Source organism: Lampris incognitus, chromosome 5 (assembly GCF_029633865.1).
Source record: "Lampris incognitus isolate fLamInc1 chromosome 5, fLamInc1.hap2, whole genome shotgun sequence".
In the NCBI taxonomy this organism is placed as follows: Eukaryota; Metazoa; Chordata; class Actinopteri; order Lampriformes; family Lampridae; genus Lampris; species Lampris incognitus.
In genome coordinates this window covers 13,186,854-13,209,515 of record NC_079215.1, presented here as the reverse complement: position 1 = coordinate 13,209,515, position 22,662 = coordinate 13,186,854, and the positions used below count along the sequence as shown (strand labels likewise).

General features: G+C 44.5%; 2 protein-coding genes and 1 non-coding gene across 3 annotated transcripts in view; 2 read left to right on the top strand and 1 right to left on the bottom strand.

Annotated features, from left to right (window-relative positions):
• lrba (LPS responsive beige-like anchor protein) overlaps positions 1 to 15,591 on the bottom strand; it is a 242,055-nt gene extending 226,464 nt beyond the window's left edge. The window contains exon 1 of the mRNA XM_056279765.1: positions 15,113 to 15,591. Coding sequence (XP_056135740.1) covers positions 15,113 to 15,301 — 189 coding nt within the window. The 5' untranslated portion in view covers positions 15,302 to 15,591. The remainder of the gene's footprint in view (positions 1 to 15,112) is intronic.
• Positions 15,592 to 17,772: 2,181 nt separating this feature from the next.
• rps3a (ribosomal protein S3A) lies at positions 17,773 to 22,039 on the top strand. Its single transcript, XM_056279990.1, has 6 exons — positions 17,773 to 17,851; positions 18,550 to 18,653; positions 19,616 to 19,803; positions 20,301 to 20,509; positions 21,322 to 21,431; positions 21,869 to 22,039. The coding sequence occupies exons 1-6, from the start codon at positions 17,790 to 17,792 to the stop codon at positions 21,994 to 21,996; spliced, it is 801 nt and encodes a 266-aa protein (XP_056135965.1). The 5' UTR covers positions 17,773 to 17,789; the 3' UTR covers positions 21,997 to 22,039.
• On the top strand, positions 21,482 to 21,553 carry LOC130113571 (small nucleolar RNA SNORD73). Its single transcript, XR_008810336.1, has one exon. It is a non-coding gene; the product is annotated as a small nucleolar RNA SNORD73 (small nucleolar RNA).
• Positions 22,040 to 22,662: the final 623 nt, after the last annotated feature.

The following is a 22,662-nucleotide window of genomic DNA, read 5'->3' as shown; positions in this document are numbered from 1 at the left end:
CAATCAGACAAGCACTTGATGAATCACACACGTGGTAATGAATTACATTATGAATGGGGAAAAAAAACCGTTAAAAGATGGGGAAAGGAGGACAGACTATCCCTTCTGAAGGAGGGAAACATGCAGCAAAACAACTCGTATGACTAATACAGAGAAAAATGCAACGGTTGGGCTACACCTAGAGCGTTCAGTATGGAGGAGAAGCACTCCTGAATAGTCACCATTGTCAGCGTGCAGGAACAGCTGATAGTTGCAGCAGATGATGGTGTATTCCTGTAAACTGGTGGGGTTTTGTGCGCACAACTAAAATGGGATCGTCGCGTTAACTATAAACAGAATAACAGACAGTTTAAATGGAAGAATCTACCCATGCTGTGCTGCACTGAAACCCATTGCCTTTGAGCAGTCCATATGGAAATACAGCAAAGCATAAAAAAAACCCAGTCATGCTAAACCTCTCACAGCCAAATCTGCATGTTCAGAAAGGGAGTTGCGTGACTTCTGGTATCTTAAAGCTGCAGGAGGGAATGATTTTATGGTAAAATATTTTGTTACAAGGATTTGCCCATTTGTCCCATTTATTTTCAGTGGTGCACAGGAAATGACGTGTTTTACACATTTATTATAGATGAGCATTTCTCTAATGTGTATGTTTATGCTATCTAAATTGTAATCGATTACTTTGATTTTGTTGGTTATACATACACAAGTGGGAAAAAAATACAAGTCGCAGTGTTAGAAGCCATGATCCACGACTGTTTTCTTACATGATGACACGGAATTTTAGGAATCGCGGTCAACCAAAATAGCATGCCGGTTCATCGGCAGCCACCGGGCGTGAACTCCTTTGTGCAGCTTTAAGGTCAGTAAGTGATGTCAGTTCACATTGGCGCAGTGTCAGTGACTACAACAGCTCTCTAGGGCTAAACCTCCAAGTCTAGGACCTTGCCACAAACGGTCCCGCTGGGCGCAATAGAAAGCTAAGGAAGTTTACAGCTGATATTTCATTGGCCCATACCATCTGGCCAGTTGTACAAATTTCTTTTAAACGAGTAGCAAATCATATTTCCTTCACTGAAAATATGTTGATATGGGCCGAGGATGGCAGAACTGATTATCTTTCGTGATAAAACCAGCAACAAAAAAAAACACTTAACACAGCGGCTTTGAGGGAGAAAATCGATGCTTTTTCTTGGGGAACAAAAAGAGGCACATGATGATCCAAATGGCCTCCAAATTCCCTACTTAATATGGGGGCATTAAAGACACCAAGACCCATGTGACATGGGTGACACACATGTTGTACAGTGCATTGGACCAGTAAAATATGGGCCGTGCAGAAAGACAAAACAAACACGTGAAACAGATCATTCTCATTTCATTTTCCATCGCGGCATTAAGTTAATACAGTGATAGAGCAGTAATAAAGGAAAATAATGTAATCCCTTCAGAAATAACCAGCGTGTCTTTGTTGGGCCATGCTACATCGTGCAGATTTTTTTTTTTGCACTTATCTAAAAGCACCGCAGCCAAAACAGACATCTTATCTTACCACGAGATTTGTGTCAGAGACCGCAGCTCGCCTTCAGCTAGTGATTTCTACTGTGTGTTATGAAGCGAAATGCACCCTTGGTAAACCACAGTGATTTAGACCTATCCATATAAGTCTGTATAGCAAGTGAGTATATCAGCCTCTTGAAGAGGGAAATGGGGACAGAATGTCACAGAACTAAAGGAGACAAAGTGTGTTTTGGGATTTAGGCAGCTTATATTGAACCTGAAGGCTTTGGCACAGCTTGCTATATCGTTCTGCCTTCCAAAGAGTTGCAACAGTCCCTCTCTGTTAACACTAAAAAAAGCACTCCATTTGTTTATCTTGCGGCTGTCGTTGCTTCAGGTGCGCGTCAGCTAGCACTCGATGACTTCAACATGATATGAGGCAGGATGCTCCACTCAAACGGGGGCTCTCCATAATATGCATGAAAATATTACACACTTAGTTCTGCAGAGGAAATCACTGGTGCCAAACTGCCCTCCGTTCAGGACTTATACTCCTCCAGAGTCAGGAAACGGGCAGGCGACGTCACTGCAGACCCATCACACCCCGGTCACAACCTGTTCCAACTCCTCCCCTCTGGTAGGCGCTACAGAGAGCACTGTACCCCAAAACGACCAGATATTAAAAGTTTCTTTCCGCAGGTTGTCATTCAAATGAACCCCTAACACTGTCAAATAAATCCAAACATTTTGTATATACTGTGCTGTACATTGTACGTATACTGGTACACTGTCATGTCCATGTACTTCAGGCATGCATGTAAGTAACCTGCTAACATCTATTTCAGTATCTCTGATATATTCTCTGCACCATTGCACTTTATCGCCTCTCATTTCGCCTGTATAAGTCAACTCTTGTGTATATTGTTGTGTTGTAATTCTATGTTAAGTACACCGAGAGAGCCACAAAACCGGAGTAAAATTCCACGTAGTGCAAACCTACATGGCCAATAAACATGATTCTGATTCTAAAAATGCAAAATACTTAAAACACCCAACATTGCCAGAATACAACCAGGGACACAGCACTTCATACAGGCAGCAGAGGATGGCAGGCCGAAAGGCTCATAACGCATCGCATTCGACCAGCAGTTCACGGAGCTAATGTGTTCCAAACAGTCTCATAATGCCAATGTGATGGTAACGCACGTGTACTCAGGGTGGGTTAGAAAACACTTATGTAGGCTATTACCCCGGTCAATTACTCCATGTGCATCTCTTCTGGAGCAAGGGCAATGCATGTCCCTTGTTGTTCACGCAATTAAAATTCCGTAAAGTGAACGTGCTTAAATCATGCCTAAACACGAGGGCTTTTTTGTGCACTCCAGTTGCAATGTTGCTACTATTCACAAAGATTTCCATCCTCTGACCGGCTTACCCTGATATTCTCACCCTAACCAATCTCACTCCTCGTGCCGAAACCTAACCAACCCAATCGACGAAGGCAACGAGCCAATCAGAGGCAGAGTAGGGCGGGTGATGCCTTCGCCATCGTAGGGAAAAAAAAATATCACTCGCGGGAGGTCGTACAGGCATTCGGGCACGGAGTGGGAATGAAAGAGGCATTATTCTCCCTATTACAAGTAATCAAACTGATTCTGAAGCTGTTATTTTAAGGTGAACAAAAAGTTGCATAATGTTGCTTTAAATACCTTTTCATAAGTCCACTGAAAATGGCTGTAAAGCCTGCTTTGCTTGCCAAAATGTTTGACACCACACCCAACACAATACCCATCTTATAGAAATGTTGGCTGTATTTTTGGTTCATCAGCATGTGGATCCATGTGTGTGTGTGTGTGTGTGTGTGTGTGTGTGTGTAATTTTGAAGAGAAAGTATAATTCTGCACTTCCCCTCGCAGCTCATTTCTAAATGAAAAATGGAACAGTGTATTTAGCGCAGGGTCATCTCCGCAAGTCTACCCTTGAAGCCTTTTCCAGCATTATTTGGAAGGCGGCTCGACGTGCAGCTGTTCCGTTCTAACAATAGCTTTTATATGACCTGTGTGCTAGGTAGTAAGATCTCGGGGGTGCGATAACGGCTCAGAATAGAACACCACAAAGCGTCTACGTCTGGTAGCTCAGTCGGTTAGAAGACAGTCGAGCAAATTGTGTTGCCATTTGCCATTATGTTTCTCAACTGAAAAGGCAACCACACGCCATCCATCCCCTTAAGTTAGCCAATCAAGCTATATAACTCTGAATCAAGTTTTGCCCGTCTCACACTTTACTCTCATTGCACGTAGATCTGAATAATGCAGAGTCAAGCCTAAGAAAACATGAATTCTTCTGATCTTTCTTTGTGTGTGTGTGTTTTTTTTTAGATAGGAACTAGCACACTGTAAATATGTTTCACTTGTAAATATGTGTTTGCAGAGACATCCGAGTGTTTGCAGTACTGCTGTTGTATGTGTGTGTGTGTGTGCAAACACGAGTACACTCGTGTTATAATGTGATGCGAGTAGCCTCACCAACTCCACAACACAACCTGTGCACACGCTAACCTAGATTTGCATGCATGCATGCTTTTTCCATGACTGCCGTTTCGCTTAAATTTTGATGCCAGCTCTGCGAGGAAAACATTCCATCAGAAAATAAAGGCTGCCGGATCAATTTCACCTCCACGGGCTTAATCCCTGGGATCCTTGCATTAAAGCCTCACAGGTTCTCAGCAACACGAACGCACAAACAAATAAGGGGCTGCAGGGATCCCTCGTTGCGTTTGACTCTGGGGGAATAAGGCAGTCTAAGGTTGTTGGTGTTCGTGAGCTTCCCACAGCAGCGGTTTTTGTTTTGCAGCCTTCTGACATAGCCAGTAGCGTTCTCTTTTGACTTGTTTGTTCGTTCACACTGTTTGTAGGGGCAACAATGAGCTCAGGGATTTAGGCCAAGAAAGTGGAGGGCAAGAGCGCTTCTCTGTTATGTTCAGAAAACAGTCTAACCGGACCAATCACAGGTGGCGAGGAGTCATTTATGATTAGTTTCACCCTTCACTGAACCCGTAACAAGTTAACCGTGTGTATGACAAGCCTAAAATTAAGTAGGCGGTTATAAATGGTTTCTGGTAGCGGAATATAGACTTCTAATGAAAGATCCGGCCTTATCTTATTCCTCGGTGACACCAACTCCTCGCAGTATCACAGAAAATTCAACAAGCAAGGGATACAACAGAACCGAAAAAGACAAAACACACATTCATTCACAAGAGATTCTTTAAAGTGGCGATCTTGAACATTCCCACTTGAATTAATGGCTGCTAAGTTACCGTCTTTCACCGAATGAGGTGACATAACGACGACCCAGCCTATCAGTTGCTGATGAAAGCCCTCACATTTGCAGTAATACAGAGAAATACAAAGGGGTGTCTGCGGTGACCTCCCACCCAAGGTTACACAGGTAGTCACCGGTTTTCCATCACCCAGCAGCAGCTGGTCCACCAGAGAGGACAGGTGAGGATAATGTGATAACTCTTGCAAAGTTTATGCTAAAAAAGAAATGAAACCAGAATCTTCAAGATTGCTGCTTTACGCTGTACAGTTATGCCTATTTTTACCCCCCCCCCCAGTTGTACTTGGCCAATTACCCACTCTTGCAAGCCATCCCGGTCGCTGCTCCACCCCCTCTGCCGATCCGGGGAGGGCTGCAGACTACCACATGCCTCCTTCCATACATGTGGAGTCGCCAGCCGCTTCCTTTCACCTGACAGTGAGGACTTTCACCAGGGGGATGTAGCGCGTGGGAGGATCACGCTATTCCCCCCAGTCCCCCTCCCCCCTGAAGAGGTACCCCGACCAACCAGAGGAGGCGCTACTGCAGCGACCAGGACACATACCCACAGCTGGCTTCCCACCCGCAGACACGGCCAATTGTGTCTGTAGGGACGCCCAACCAAGCCGGAGGTAACACGTGGATTCAAACCGGCGATCCCTGTGTTGGTAGGCAACGGAATAGACCACTATGCTACCGGACGCCCTAGTTATGCCTATTTGAAAGCTTCATAGCAACCTTCCAACTGAACAGTGATTTGGATTTAACTTAGTGTAGACTCTCTTCTTAACATTTCATCTGAACTTTGAAAAATTAATTAAGAAAGAAAAAAAACACAATTTTCGCCTTAAATATTTGGAAATAAGGTTAAATATTCTTTTTCACAGTACTCAGTATGTCCCTCATGAGAGAATTTCACCATAGGACAGCAAATTGGTGCTTGCATGATTGAGGAGTTAAAAATGTGGGAAAAAAATGTGTGTTGTCTGCTGTTAAGGCTACTGGACACATATTTTGAAATTAGGCAGCAGGTTTGGATACTGAATCCTTAGGCCGGCCGGCTGTTTGTAAACACACAGCAGGTGATGAGGCATTATCTGACCCGCTGCTGGCTAAATAAAGGCACACAAAAGGTAAGCAGGAAACGGACACCACACTTGTGGTGATCTAAAACCAGTTTGAGCCAACTGCTTTTTTTTTAAAACTTCAAAATTCTGTTTATAGGACAAGTAAACGGGATTATTGAGTCGTTCTGGCTGCTAGAGCGGCAGAACAGATGTTATCAATTCAAACGTGTCTCTGCAAACACTATGTTGTTCCCAGTATTGCCATCTCTGCTGGTGCAGTATTTCCTCGGAGAAGGGCGGTGTTAATGATCATCTCTGAGGTAGTGTTAAATTGCACATTTGAAGTTTATAGTGCAGAATATGTGTCCTCAGACAATCCAATTCACATTTCTTGGGTGTGACTACAAGCCGTTATTTCTGGCCACTTTGAATTTCTGGCAATCTTGCTGAAAGAGGCTTATGGACTGCCACCACTATTAACCATGCTAAACCGCTGTGATATGTTGGATTCTGTATTAATTATCATTTATATAACAAGCGCAAATACAATTTTTAGCATGCGTGTGGTTCCGTGCTTGCCTCAAGTCATTTGTAAACTGTCAACCCAATTTTTTTTCCTTTTTTTTTTGGAGGATGTCAAACAGCGGTCCCCCGATATGACAGGCTTTCAAGTCAGCCTGTGCACACGGACACCAAAATATGGAGATGATGCTTTTGAAGGTTAGAAGGTCATACTAGATAGGCTAACAAATAGTGTCATACCGTTTCAAGATGACAGTCTAAAGTGTGCCTAAAACTCACTTGGCCGAAATAGCGAAAGGGTAAAAAAAGAAAAGAGAAAAAGAAATGGGCTGAAATAGGGCCGATGAGACAGATACCAGAGAGAAGCAGATAAGATTTCATTCATGTGTCAGATTAGAAGGTTCTTTGTTACCAGCAGAGAGGGCAGAGAGATTATGTCGACGGCCCTCTTCCCCGGCTACTTGTGTCAACTTGTGTTAAATTGTGCATGGTAAAAGGTACAGTTTGTTTATGTGTGTGTGTGTGTGTGTGTGTGTGTGTGGGGGGGGGGGGGTTGGCTTGCATGTGCATGCAAATATGCAGGAGTGGAAAACACAAGGGTCTGTATTATTCGTCTTCACTTCTGGATTAAAGCTGCAATGTTGACTATTTTATTGTGACTTTGAATTTTATAGACCATACTTTATGCAGGCGGCACGGTGGTTAGTGCGGTCGCCTCACAGCAAGAAGGTCCTGGGTTCAAGCCCTGGGGTAGTCCAACCTTGGTGGATCATCCCGGGTCGTCCTCTGTGTGGAGTTTGCATGCTCTCCCTGTGTCTGCGTGTGTTTCCTCTGGTCGCTCCAGTTTCCTCCCACAGTCCAAAGACATGTAGGTCAGCTGAATTGGCCATACTAAATTGTCCCTAGGTAGAAATGGGTGTGTGTGTGTGTGTGTGTGTGTGTGTGTATACATACACACAGAGTGTTGTGATGCGTCTAGTGCAGCAGTGTGTAGTTGGAGGGAAGGTGCATGTGTTCTTCCAACCCGCTTGTGTCCTTCCTGCCCTTAGCTTGCTGCTGCTGGCTAGCCTTTGTGGCGAATAGGGAAGCATCCTAGCGTGTAAGCCTTCCCTTGCCAGTACATAGCCTCTCCTTCACCAAGACTCCTGCCAGGCCTCCCCGTGGCCACACATGGTAACTGGGGTCTTGCGGCCCCAGGCTAACTTGGCAGGGGATCTCGGAGCAGCAGTGGGCCCCAGAGATATGGTGTGCAGGCCCACCCTGGTGGACACACCCTGGCACCTATCAACCACTGCCCCGCTGCCTTGTGGGTGAGTCTGGAAGACATAAGGCTAAGGGAGCTTACCCCAACAGAAAAGCAAGCTGTGGCGGCACGCTTCGAGGCGGTTTCCGAAAAACTGGATTTCCGGCAGCCCCCTGCAGTTGTGTGGAGGTGCCGGTCGTCTAGGGATCCCCCTTGCCATCGGAACCATCTCCTCTACAATCAAGTCATGTGGCGTTGGGAGAAGCGCACCCCCCATGCCACTTTAAAAACCATCTCTGCGCAGGTATCTTCTGCTATCTGAGTCCTCAAAGGACCCACAAATAGAAGAAGATGGTCATCATCGGGCACGATGGACAACCAGCAAGCAAGCAAGTGTGAGTACGTGTGCCCTGTGTGATGGCCTGGCGGCCTGTCCAGGGTGTCTCCCCGCCTGCCGCCCAATGACTGCTGGGATAGGCTCCAGCATCCCCGCGACCCTGAGAGCAGGATAAGCGGTTCAGATAATGAAGGATGGATGAACACTTAATGCATTGAGGTGTAACACAGTTCCATCAATAACACACGTGTGCAATTTAGGAGTTACAAGTTGTAAGGTCAAAAATAAAAGTACAAGGTGTGGAGCGGTAATCGATTTCAAGGCAACCAAACATCGCTGAATATTCTGGATGTGGTTGAAATAAAAGGATTGATACATCAGGGGTCTAAAAATTTTGTCAGAACTGAAACGGTCTGCTCCAACTTTACAGTCACAGTGCAGGGGACACCACCAGCAACTGCACTGATCACTACAGCAGGTAAATACATAGCCTCCAAATAAAGACCAACAGCAGTCTTACCAAACATAAATCCATGCAATTGGTTAAAGGACTTGAGATACTGATTCAAAATCTGAAAATGGCTGATAGGATGAATCTATTTTCATACTGCAGATGTTTGTGAAAAAAACATACCAAGTACCCTGCTAAAGAAACAGAGAGGAGCCCTAGTTTAAGAGCAAACGTTCATCTGCTGGCAGACCATCTCGTAGGACCCTCACTTCCAATATCAGTACAGCAGAAGACAAAGAGGACTTTAATTCCCATCACAGAGACACTGCATGTGTCCAACCAACCGGTGAATCGGAAGACACCCTAAATATACATAAAACACCATATTGCATTATGCAATCCATCCATCCACTGACAATAAAATAGACACAGCGATATGACTTCTGGGATAACACCAGTCTGCGACAGAGGACATTAGCAAGAGAGCTCGACGAGACCTAAGTATTAACAGCGCTTTCTCAATCTATCATGACAGCTAAAATATAGTATGAGTTACTGGGTTTAGGCAAGCTGCTGCTAAGCTCGGGCTTAGTGAGGGTTTTCAGCAGACACCTTCTCTTAGAAAATGATTGGAGCCATGACAGAAAGGCACATTTTGAATCAAATGAAAAAACATGTAGCCTTTTCTGTTTCTTTTTTTTTGGACTTCTCCCCTTTTTTCTCCCCAATTGTATCGGGCCAATTACCCAATTTTCCAAGTCATCCTGGTCGCCCCACCCCCCCCCCCCCGCCGCCGCCGCCGCCGCCGCCGATCCGGGGAGGGCTGCAGACTACCACATCTCATCCGATACAAGTGGAGTTGCCAGTCGCTTCCTTTCACCTGACATTGAGGAGTTTCGAACCGGCGATCCCCGTGTTGCTAGGCAACAGAATAGACTGCTACGCCACCTGGATGCTCTAAACATGTAGCCTAATTTGAGCAAAACTAAGTGTACACATCCCTCTGGCTTTCACTGTTACAACCCCAAAAAGATACCAGCCTGTTGCCACCAAGCCTCCTGGCCTTGCCTACAAGCTGCACCCAAGATGCACTCTGCAATGCCAACACCATCTCTTTGGACACCACCTCGTGTGTACAGTCCATCGTGAAACAAGGTAGTTTTACCCTACTGATAATTTGCTGTAACTTCAATAGTACTACTCCCCCAACAGACGTTTTTACTACCCGGTAGTTTAAATGGGGAGGAGATTCTCCACTACACCAGCTGGGGAGCTACCGCTTTACCTCCTCTGTCAAATAATGGTCTCTTGGATAATTTTGCCTAGCATTGTATTTAAAACATGAAACACAATACATGTGATCATGGGCTTTTGCCTCCATCAATCCCTAAAAAAAAAAAACTCTGCCAAAAATCCTGGTATTTAAGCAAGTGCTGGTTAAATGCAATACCCGTATGTATTTACAGGGCGTTAACCTTTCATACTATACCCGAATTTCAAGTTATACCTGACTGGGAGTCTTAAACAGATTGCACGACCGAGATTGTTAATGATGTGGCAAAAAAGAAAATATTCAACCGAATAGTCAATAAACAAAACAGTGGGGTAGCTTAAATTAGTAATAATTCCCAAATCTAGATTACTTTATTTGTCCTGAGGGAAATTTCTCTTGGGCATAAAGGCTGCTACATAAAAATACATACATTACAGTGCAGCAACGGACAGGAAGTGCATAGCACAGACAAGTGCAGACAAAGTGCATTCAAATAGTACATGCAGCACAGCCCCTCATGTCACACCCTCATAATGTCCCTCATGTCACGCCCTCATAATGTCCCTCATGTCACACTCTCATAATGTCCTGAGTTTAGGAGACTCACTGATAGAGGGATGAACGAGTTTTCATACCTGTTCAGGTATCTTTTCCTATATTTAATAGGAACCCTGTAGCATCTTCCTGATGGGAGCAGTTCGTACTCTGAACACAGGACAGGACAGGGGTCAGCGATAGTTTTGCTAGCCTGGTCTTCTGGAAGAGCATTTTGGAGGGAGGGATGCTACCTCAACCCCATCACTCCCATTGCTGTGTGGACCAGTCTGTTTATTTGTGATTTAACTTAGCTGATATGTTAGCAAACCAAGCTGAGATTCCGTTATGTAATGTCCTCTCTATCACAGCATGATTAAAATAACATCATTACCCTCTGTCCAACCCCAAACCCCCTGAGCCTGCACAAGAAGTAGAGCTGCTGTTGGATTCTAGTACATACAGAATTCACATGGACACTCCAAGACAGATTGCAGTCAATATGTACACCCAAGTATTTGTAACAATCTTCTTCTTCTTCTTCTTCTTCTTCTTCTTCTTCTTCTTCTTCTTCTTCTTCTTCTTCTTCTTTCGGCTTGTTCCCTGTGTTTGATAAACAGTTTGAGGGGCGTCCGGATAGCGTAGCGGTCTATTCCATTGCCTATCAACACGGGGATCACCGGTTTGAATCCCCGCGTTACCTCTGGGTTAATCGGGCATCGCTACAGACACAACTGGCGGTGTCTGCGGGCGGGAAGCCGGATATGGGTATATATCCTGGTTGCTGCACTGGCACCTCCTCTGGTCGGTTGGGGCGCCTGTTCGGGGGGGAGGGGGAACTGAAGGGAACAGTGTGAACCTCCCACACGCTACCCCCCCCCGGCGAAACTCCTCACTGTCAGGTGAAAAGAAGTGGCTGGCGACTCCACATGTATCGGAGGAGGCACGTGGTAATCTGCAGCCCTCCCCGGATTGGCAGAGGGGTGGAGCAGCGACTGGGACGACTCGGTAGAGTAGGGCAATTGGCCGGGTATAATTGGGGAGAAAAAGTGTGTGTGTGTGTGTGTGGGGGGGGGGGGATTCACATGGACACTCCAAGACAGATTACAGTCAATATGTACACCCAAGTATTTGTAAGAATGAACCTGGGTAATACAAGTGTTATGGATCAGTAGTGGAAAATGATCCACAAGATGTCCCGGATCAAAAATCCTTTCTTCCATTTTCTTAGTGTTTACAGTGAGATGACTGTCATTACACCATTATACAAATTTTTCAACCTCCAAACTAAAGCCAGAAATGCCAGTGTCTGTATCCACAAGTCCCAAGATGGCAGTGTCATCAGAAAACGCGACAACAAAAGTGCAGGGGTGACTGCTTGTACAATCATTTGCATATAATGTAAACACTCAACAGTACTCACATCCTTGAGGAAGGCCTGTGTTAACGACTTTAGACTCAGATGGCTGGTTCACTCGGACCTGCTGGAGTGATACCACCTGATGATATATGGGTGAACAGTCATCTGTCTGAGCTTACTGAGAAGGACGTGTGGCTGCAGGGTATTAAAAGCAGAGCTGACAGTGTGACATAGGCCTTGGGGTTTTCAAGGTGTTGCAGAATAAATTGTACTGTGGTCAGTATTGCATCATCCGTGCTGCAACTGTCTTTAAAGATAAACCGATAAGAATCTAGCGGACCATTTGTATGACTTCAGCTTCCACACCATCATCTTTTCCAGACACTTCATTACAATAGAAGTCACGGCTATTGATCAATAGTCATTATTTTCCTGGGGAACAGACTTTTTTAGAAGAGGCTTAATAACCGCTTTTCCAGAGAGATAGAAGTCTATGTGAATCAACAGACCTTTGAAAGACCAAGACCCAGGCTGGCACAAGGTCCTGTGCACGTCTTCACAAGGAAAGTTGAAACCCCATCAGGGCCTGTTGCCTTATTGGCGTTTGTTTTGTTTTTAAATAGTCTTGTGACTTCTTTGGGACTAATGTCTATTCTTGGAACACAATTCTCAATTGTTATGGTAGTATTGACACTGTCACGTTCTACAGAGAAATCATGTGAACCAAACCTAATGTAGATGTTGTTCAAGTCATTTGACATTGTACTGTCATCTGTTGTGTGCAGTGTTTTGTTGGTGGGAGTCATATTTGTAATAAGATTTCATAGCGGCCCACAGTTTCTTAATATTATTTGCACGGAATTCCTTTTAAATGGATTCCCTGTATTGTCTTTTTGCTGTGTTGAGTTTCTGGTTCAGCTGCCTCTGTGCTGATCTGAGTTGAATTGGTCCTTATTCCTAAACGCAAGCCTCTTGCATTTGAGACAATCCTTAACGTTCTTCGTAATATAGGACTTTTTGTTGGGATACTGTCTTATTGTCTTTTGAGGTATCACAGCATCCACACAGAGGTTAATATAAGCTGTGATGACTTCTGTGGGTTTGTTCAAATCTGATTCATGGAAGATGTCCCAATCTGTGCTCAGGTAACACGCCTTCGGAGTTTCAATACTGTCAGTGGACCAGATAAGCGATATGGGGCCAATTAATTAATGAGTAGTTTATGGTTGAGTTTAAAACACGGGTATCCTCATCATGAGACCAAGGCATAAAGGTCTACATTGTAGCCAAAAGAAACGAGATCGAACCCGTTCTCTTTCTTTGACTTCCAAACTTTGTAGCTAAAAGCAAGAGCTGGAACGTGCCACGTTATTCAAATCTGTGAATCCTGCTCTGGCCTCATAACCTAAATACTCACGTCGTGCCCCCCCCCACCACACACACACACACTGCCTCGAATCGGGTTATTCTTTTCCTGGAGATAATAGCCCCAGACAACTTTGTTGCATTTGACCAAACACAAAAGTGTGCGAGTCATGCATGGGTTCGAATGCAAATTAGCCACTTCTGCTGAGGAGTCTTTGGCTTCTACGATAAATCAGATTATCACTCAACAGGACAGGGAGAAGAGGGCGACAGGGAGAGAAAGCGTATGCATGGGGGGGGGGGGTAGTAAGCAGTTGGCATGAAATGCAAGGCACTATATCTCTCAAAAGCCTTAAATGACATCACCCATCCTAAACCAAAAAGTGGCTGCAGATATCCATTTAAATGCATCTTGTTGAAATGGACAGATTTGCACCGCTTTGCCCGCCACTCTTCAGCCCATTTCTTCACGGTCACAACTGCGCTTTTGCTTTATTCGAGCAAACATGATAATGCGTGCACTAAAAATGGCACAACATTCATTCAGCTAAAAGTGAAAATGTTCCATTGTCGTTGTTGGGTTTTTTTTTTAAATTTTTATTTTTAAGTCAGAAGGCAGTTCAACATGAGCGACCGGAGAATGTGGGGGTCACCTTTGGATTTCAAGCTGTTTACGTCCATGATTTATGATGGCGACAAACAGGCAAAACTGCTTCCCCAAGGACACAAAAAAATACCAGCAAGGTCGTTATTATCATAGTATGAATCTATTCAAATTATGTAGAGCACATTTTCATTATAAAAATGTGTGAATGTCATCGCTACCAATACCCATCAGTGAGTGACTGGTTAGGAAATTAGGTCAGAGTGAAAATATAATTCAAGTTAAATAAAATCACACTAAAATCAACGTTCACACAGAAAATGTGAAAAGCCTGAGCAAGATGTACCACAAACACCGACATTATGGTCTTTGTTCACGGGTAAATAGAGCAGAGAAGACGTTAGCGACGAAATGTTTTCAAGAATCCAGCCATGGTGAGCTGCACTAATACATTGTCCTTCATGTTAAAAATAATAATATTTCAGTTTTTCGTCCTGGGAATTTTCTTTTGGGGGGGGGGTCATATTCTATTCTTTGTAGCATCCATAAAGGCAGGGACTGGACGAAGGATGCATAGCTAAGTGTTAAGCAGTGGAAGGGCGAATCTCTCCCATGAAGTGGTTTCACTGCATTTAGCTGGCTTCTGCAACAGGGGGTGTTGGAGCAAAAGTGGCGGATGAACCTCACTTTCTGAAGGACTCCATTGTGTTGCCACAGTGACAAAGCAGTTTTGCAGGTTCCACCTCTTCCTCTCCTCTTTCTTTCCCCTCCTCCTTCTACCTAACCAGTCAGATTGCGGTTAACCATGCTCTCCTGTAGAAAGATATACTTCCTCTTTACTTTCATTCATTCACATGCCTGCAGTACCAAGTCATTTCACAACTCTGGTAGCCAGACGCATATCAGTGCAGGGGACAGGCAAGAGAGCTGTGTAAGGTCTTCAGGTGGCCAAGAGGCAGCGATAAACAGACACTGAAACTGACCTGGATATGTCATAAACAGTACTTCAAATGAATGGCGAAGCATGATGACCCGATACCGCGTGTCACGTCTCCCGTCACTCCACAAAATAATTAATACCACGCTTTCTCATTTACCTTGACAGAATAATAGAACACCTTCGCTCGCGCGCGCGCACGCACGCACACTTGATGCAAAAGTAGGATTAAACGATGGTGAATGATTTCTTAAACTAGCAAGTAACTAGGCTGCACCAGTTATACCAGATTAGACAATGAAACTACAAATGTAAAAAAAAAAGACGTATGGACAACTACAGGCAAATCATTACAGCTATGCCGATTTGGAATGAAATCTACCAATCATTAAACCAATCCAAAACAACACTTTGCACGGTTCCTACTCGCCAGGTGATACGGTGATAAAAGTGGTATAGTGTTTAATAAGGAAAGGCTAGGACGGCTCCAAGTATTCAGAGCCCACGGTGGCAAGTAAGTCATGAAAAGTCCTGTCAGCGTAGCCTGTCTGACAAACGAGCGCCAAGGCCCTATTCTGAGCGTGTGTAATCAGCTTACCAGGTTGAACACCGTCTCCACAATGTCTCGGTTGGAAACTTCGCCAACTTCCACCAGGCCGGCAAGCACGGCGAATTTCATCTTTATTCCCCTGATCGGGATCCCGGGCTTGAGCGCCGCGGCGCTCGATCTCTCGTCCTTTCCATCGGCCGGCGGCCGCGGGGCGCTGGAGGGCTCCTCGCTAGCCATTGCTAAAGCACGGGAGAGGTGGCGTTCACAGGTAGGGGCACCTGTTCGCCTCCGACGGACGAAACGACAAGGGAACTGACCGCGGCGGAGAAAACAACTTTTTTCTTTCTTTTTTTCTTTTATCTATTTCCCTCCCGGACGAGCAGCGGGCATTTCTACGGACGACATCAATCGACGTTTCGCTACCCCATCCGATTCTCCCTTTTGCGGGATGAGCCCCGGGAAGCGGGACGGCGAGACGACAGCGCGGTGCCCGGAGTTGTCACAGCGATACCGCGCACGCAACTCCCGTCCCCCCCTCCTCCTCCCCCCACCGGCCAGAAACTTGATACACGAGACGGACGGCTGAACGCAGTCAAACGCCTCGGAGAGGCGAACAGTGCTGAGAGAAAGCCGCGTTAGCGGCGAGAGCAACGCGGCTTGCCCCGGTCCATTATACCCGCTGTCAAACCGCAATTAGCCGGGGGGGGGGGAGGACGTCCACTTTCTCGCCTCGGTAGGAACAAACGGCGGCGGAACTTGCTGTTGTCACTGGCTTTATAAACATCTGACAGGTAGCGCCGCTGGTACGACCAAAACTCCGAAACGGCCGTCAGGTCGGACAACGGCACCGACGAGGGCGGACAAAGGACACGGGTCCAGTTAGTTACTCCCGCGGTAACTCCTTGGCTTGCCTAAATGTCAACGATAACCCAGCTCCGATCCATCCTCTTCCTGTTTTACCCCCGTAGCTTCGGCTCGTCCCCCGCCATGACAGTGTAGCCCTTGAGCGTCTGGAGCATGCGCAGTTGCGCTTCGGTCTATCGCGCCGGATGGCTCAGGTGAGGATCGCAGGTGGCTCCCCCCCCCCCCTCTTAGGTCACGTCGGGGGTGGAGAGTTAAGAGGAACATATTAAATATTTACGTTACGTTGAGAAATAGTCGACATTTCCCCATCCTCTGGAGAGAGGCGGTGATATCTCGACGAGAGCGGTCAGGAAAACTTTCCTCGCAAGACTCACTGGTGTGGATTAGTAAAACATCTTTATCTGATCCGTATTAGACTGGATCCGGTATGACATGAACCGATGACCCGATCCAATTGTGACTTGGACGCGTGCCGAGTTTTACAGCGGCAACGGTGTTTATCTGTTGATGACGTCTCCTCTTTGATTGGGGGGGGGGCTTGCGACGACCTTGCCGTGAAACACAAAAGGGTACAGGCCTGTCTGAAATTTCAGCTGAACTTGGCATTGCTTCTCCTTGAAGAGCAAGAAAAAATTGATGGATGTCTGCATCCTGGGGGCAATATAGGAACGGTCCAAACATTAAGGCAATGTGACAACGCTGCTTTGCTTGCCCTTTCATATCAGTGACAATAACCCGTGTTGTGTAAGACGTTTTTAAGGCTTCTGCACACAAAGGGAATTCGCTATTGAGCCTGCACAGCTGCCAATACAAGCCACCTGCATGTCAACGCCAGGAGAATATCAAAACAAGTTCATTTTGGTGTTTAAATTCGTGTTTTGTTAAATTAAAAACACTCTTGTCCCCTGGTCTCGCCTCACTTGCAGTCTGCACAGTGGTGACTTCATAGCCGCAGGAGCCAGTGCTGCTACACAAGCAGACAGTCACTGGGTTGACCTCCCATTCAGCCCACGGAGACTCGACTCCCCCCCCCCCCCCCCCGGCCACAAACACACACACACACACACACACACACACACACACACACACACACACACACACACACACACACACAACTCTCAAGAAATCACGACAGCCAGCAGCGCTGCCTGCCATTGAGGACACTCGTCTACCATGACCTCAATTTAAGGGGCCTGCTTGCTGCAGACAGAAAGTTTTCTTAAATGAGAGCCTGCATTTGTTGACCTTTGAAATAAACATGTTGTATCTTGGCTCTTGGAGCTTTAGGTGAGAAGACACCAAACCTGGTGACAGACATGCATCACATACAGCAGCTATTAGGTTTTAATTATTCCATGCAATTTGCGTGGAAAGGTCAGATCCACTTTCGCTACTACAAAGGTGCTGAACATCAGGTTCTTTCAGTTCAGTGATACTGATCTGGAGCGATAGCGCTTGCCCAGTTTTATGGCAACTGCTTTGATATATGGCCAGTTGTACGATGTTGTGAAATAAATGTATGAATATTTACAAAATTAAAAATATAATGCCACACGTAGCCTATTGATTGGCTACGCTTAATTTCTTCCCAGGGGACCATGGTTCACTAGGCTATCTGATAGTGTGGTGTGAACATTGTAAGCATAAACGCACTAGTCCATGTATAGAAAAATTACGGATTATAAAACTTTATGGGGCATTTGTATAAACCATAAATAACCCAACTTTATCTATAACTTCAATACCAGCAGAGGACGCCAAAGTAACCTATAATGCCTCGCGAGAAAAGGCAAATCCCGTCCCCTGTCTTTATTTCTCGCGGTGTTTCCTGCTTCCTCCTCTTTCACTCCCTGTAGCCAACATGGCAGTCGGCAAGAATAAGAGGCTGACCAAAGGCGGCAAAAAAGGTGCAAAAAAGAAGATGTAAGTAAGGAAATTCAATCGGAACACTGTGTGATAGACTTAACTCTCTTTAGTATTGTCCATCGGGGCGTTCAAATTTGCAGGATGCGGTTGATTGATGGTAGATACCCTCGGTCTGGTGCTAAGCTGCTCACCGGCCTCAATGGAAACGAAGCGAGTGGAGTTGGAACAGTATATTTCTCTTAGTCATGTGTCGCTGTGCATTAACTATACTCGCTTTTGGAAAACCATAATTGTGTTGTTTCCTAGGGTCATCTTATCGTGTCCAAAAAGACTCATGGTTTTACAACAATAATATATAATACAAAATCAATAAAAACACACCACTGCGTAGACGGGTCATTATGGAAGCATACATGATAGCTAGGACTCCAGCTAGCTTAGCTAGCTAGCAAGATGGCAGTCACATATATCAACGTTAGGGCTCCAAAACGCTAAAACTAGCTTACTCGTGGACGTGACGATTTGCCCTCGCGTGTAACAGTTGTTTGGTTAGAAAAAATGCGTCCCCCAAGCAAATGAACTTTTAGTACCGGATTGAGAAGCATGGTGACAGGTTGATTGAGCAGTCGTACTGCCGCCATATGTATCACTGCAACTTGTGCTTCGGTTGCTGTAACGGGTGGCTTCATGTTTGTGCAAAAATGTTGTTCGTGCTACAAATCTAAGATGCAAGTATTTATTTTCCCCTCAAACAGTGTGGATCCTTTCTCCAAAAAGGACTGGTATGATGTCAAAGCACCAGCCATGTTCAACATCCGCAATCTTGGAAAGACCTTGGTCACCAGGACTCAGGGAACCAGTAAGTCGTGCGTTTTTGTGATTACGTTACTCTTAAGACGTTAAACTGAGGCAGTTGGTGCACAACTATATTATATGCCCTTTTTACCTGGTCTGATTAGTTTCATCTTGTCATGAGATGTAAGCTGACTCAACCTCATTTTATTAGCTGCTCTTCATCAGTTAATACTACCAGTGAACATAAAGGTATTTATGGCGATTTGAACCCACATAAATGTCACTTTCAGATATTAGGAAATTGAGATGCCAAGATGCCTCTGACCAACTACTGATCATTACTGAGGTCATCTAATGTTCCAGTTGTATGCCATTACAACTAATTACCTTAGAGTTTACAATTTTCTATAACCTGTATCTAATCAGAATCAGACTCATGTTTATTGGCCATGTAGGTTTGCACAAACGTGGAATTTGACTTGGTTTCATGGCTCTCTGTGTACTTAACAGAATTACAACACAACAATCTTCAATAAATCAAGTTACATTTTTTTATAGCGCTTTTCTAGCTGCAACAGCCACTCAAAGCACTTTCAATTACTTTACAAACTTCTCTGGACATTTTTGGGTAACATGTAGTACACTAATACTCCATGTTCAATCATCCAAATTTTTGGCAACCTTAACTATGGGAAATTGCTTCAGAGGCATTGTTAAACTAGCCAAGTAAATCACCACATCTGCAATCTACGCGTTCCTATTTTTCAGATATGTACACAAGGATTGACTATATACAGGCGAAATAAGAGGATGTGGTGCAGAGAATATATCAGAGATGCTGAAATAGATGTTAGCAGGTTACTTATCGTATGCAGTCTCAATTGGATAAGATATGCCTGAGGTAGATGGACATGACAGAGTGTACCAGTATACGTACAATGTACAGTAGAGTATATACAAAATGGTTGGATTTATTGAGTGTTAAGCGTTCATTTGAATGACAGCCCACTGCTTTACCCCTGCTAGGAATTGCCTCTGATGGTCTTAAGGGGCGTGTGTTTGAAGTAAGCCTTGCAGACCTCCAGAATGATGAGGTGGCCTTCCGTAAATTCAAGCTGATTACTGAGGATGTTCAAGGCAAGAACTGTCTTACGAACTTCCATGGTATGGACTTGACTCGTGACAAGATGTGCTCCATGGTCAAGAAGTGGCAGGTAGTGATCACATTTTTTGGGGGGGGTTCCAGTACTACATATGGAACAAGGTTCATATATTTTAAAGTTTTGACTTAATAGTTGATATTGGCTGCTGAGGGACTTAAGTGTTTTAAGTTGTTTAATAGTTAAAACTGTTAAACAACTCTGTACTCCATATCCCAAAGTAACAGATAAAGTAAGAGCTTAGGGGGCTTTTTGGTATATGCATTTATACTGGCAATTTACTAAACTGGGATTTAACAATTGTGTGACTAGAGCATAAACGTTGTTGATTAACCTATGAATTCCTTGAAGCATTTGTGTTGAACTGGAAAGTTACTTTGCTTTTAGCAATTACTGTGTGATTCCTCAGTGCAATAAACCATGACTTCGTTGGGAGTTGGATGCGACAATCTAGTTCATTTGAAAGTTTGTGTTGACGGACCAGTGCTTTTGGTTGATGGCCCCAGTATGAAACAAGGATGTAAATTGATGTGACCTTTCCTTCCATCCAGACAATGATTGAGGCCCATGTAGATGTGAAGACCACCGATGGCTACCTGCTGCGTCTCTTCTGTGTGGGTTTCACAAAGAAGCGGACCAACCAGATAAGGAAGACCTCCTATGCCCAGCACCAGCAGGTCCGCCAGATCCGCAAGAAAATGACAGAGATCATGACTCGTGAGGTTCAGACAAACGACCTCAAAGAAGTTGTCAACAAGCTGTAAGCAGAGCACACTATCTCCCCGTCTTCTAAAGTAATCTGTTGCAAGTCAGGTTAAAAGGAAACAATGATTTTCAACATTGTGTATATATGTTGTAGGGATAACATTCCTTTAGCAGCCATAATTCTGAGCAGTCATTTGTGTCTCAAACACAGCCTAAATTTTGTACACCAATGACATCATTGGCAGACAGTCTGGGAATGTGAAAACGTTCTTCCTGGTTTGCCAATAGGTTGCACTGTACAAGAAATGTGATTAACAACACTGCATATACGGCTGTACGTACAACGTTTGAAATTTCTTTTATAGCTGTTTGTAATGTTGCTATTCAGATTTTCTTATACAATAGTGTCAGCAAACAAAGATGCAAGTTTTCACATTTAGATCGTCAGTGACATACTGTGGGTCTCCGTGTTTCAGACTACTCGGTATTATGAAGCAGCTGTTAGCTGGGTGTTCTTTTAACATGAATATAAAGATGTTAAAAATCATTATTTCACTATACTGTTATGACAGCACAACCACATAGGAAAGCTATTGACATTGCCTGTCATGGCATGTCTTCATTGTGGTTTTCGATGGAGTCTAATCAGATTGCTTTTCAGAAGTTATTCCTATATATAAAGATGCTTTGGATATGTTCTTAGTGACCTTGTGTAAATCCTTGCACCTAATATGGCAACACTTAAGAACGCTAGGATTTTCTGCCAGCTGTATAATTTACACAAAGCATTCAGCATCCATAGAGCTGAAATTTTAGGTCTCCAAACTGTAAATGGTGCATCCTAATTTTGTTTTTGTGTGTCTCTAGGATCCCTGACAGTGTCGGAAAGGACATTGAGAAAGCCTGCCAGTCTATCTACCCCCTTCATGATGTGTATGTCAGGAAGGTCAAGATGCTTAAGAAGCCCAAGTTTGAATGTAAGTGTCACATAACGGCTAAGGTTTTTCCTCTTATTTCTACTTAAGGGAACTATGATGACAACCTTGTTTCGGTCCCAAATGATGACCTATGATTACTTTCAATGAGATCTTCTGATGTTCCCTTGAAAGAAGTCATTCATTCTGAAATGAGGCTTATTTCAGAATGTTATCACTGACAATCTTGAAAGGCAGGTTTGAACTGCTTTTTCCTGATGTGCACTAATCAGTTGGTATTTGTATGAGACCAATGCTGGCCCAAAAAACTACCTTGCCAGTCTCTAAACAGTACCAGCACATGAACCCCTGTGGTCTGTAGGTGTTGCAGATTAGTCAAAGCATGAATTTGTGCATCTTCTGTCAAATTTAGCCTCTAGATTTTGTCTTGGTGTAAATCTAATTGGGATAAGGCCACTAAGACCTGTCTTGTTTTACAGTGGGCAAACTGATGGAGCTCCATGGCGAAGGAAGTGGCGGCACTGCTGCCAAGACATCTGGAGATGACACTGGGGCCAAGGTGGAGAGAGCCGACGGCTATGAGCCTCCTATCCAAGAGACAGTCTGAAAACACCCTCTGACAGATTTAATAAAAAATGTAAATGACCAGATATTTGGCAGTTGTCTTTTCTGGCCTTTAGTTTGTGTTTGCAACCTTGTCCTCCAGCATTCAAGTCAGCATTGGTACATTGTTGGCTTTTATCTTCTAAAGGTGTAGCCTCACAAACATTTCCCCATAATTGACATAAGGATAAATCCACAGAAACATGCCTAAAAAATTTCCAGGGACCCTAATACAGCATGTGAACATGGTGTGTGTGTGTGGGAGTTATTGGAAGTCCTTTAAAATTGTAAACAGGACAATGTAGTGAAATCATACTGCAGATAATCCCTCAAAGACCCTATAGCCTAATGCAAGCACATGGGGTAATAATCACTGCAATCTTGGGTGGCAGATTTAGATTTTAAGACTGGTGGTAATGTGCCACAGAGAGCAGTGCAGGTCATTTTTAACCAAATCCTACAACCCACCAGCTGATTTCACTGGTTTTCCTTTGGAAAGAACCTACATACACAAGGCACAAATAAAACACCGTACTAACGACTCTGTAGGTAGACGAACGGTATACCCTTGGAGTTAGGCGAGTCTTCGTTATTAATAGCATTACACAATTATTGTTATTAGTATTATACTATTAATGTGCCGTTGACTACTACTACTTTGCCGCCAACG

What these genes read in the sequence shown, in the direction of transcription:
- rps3a (XM_056279990.1), top strand. Translation starts at nt 17,790, where the DNA reads ATGGCAGTCGGCAAGAATAAGAGGCTGACCAAAGGCGGCAAAAAAGGT. An exon ending in AAAGGTGCAAAAAAGAAGAT is followed by an intron (nt 17,852 to 18,549) that starts GTAAGTAAGGAA and finishes CCCCTCAAACAG; the next exon opens with TGTGGATCCTTTCTCCAAAA. An exon ending in CCATGGTCAAGAAGTGGCAG is followed by an intron (nt 19,804 to 20,300) that starts GTAGTGATCACA and finishes CCTTCCATCCAG; the next exon opens with ACAATGATTGAGGCCCATGT.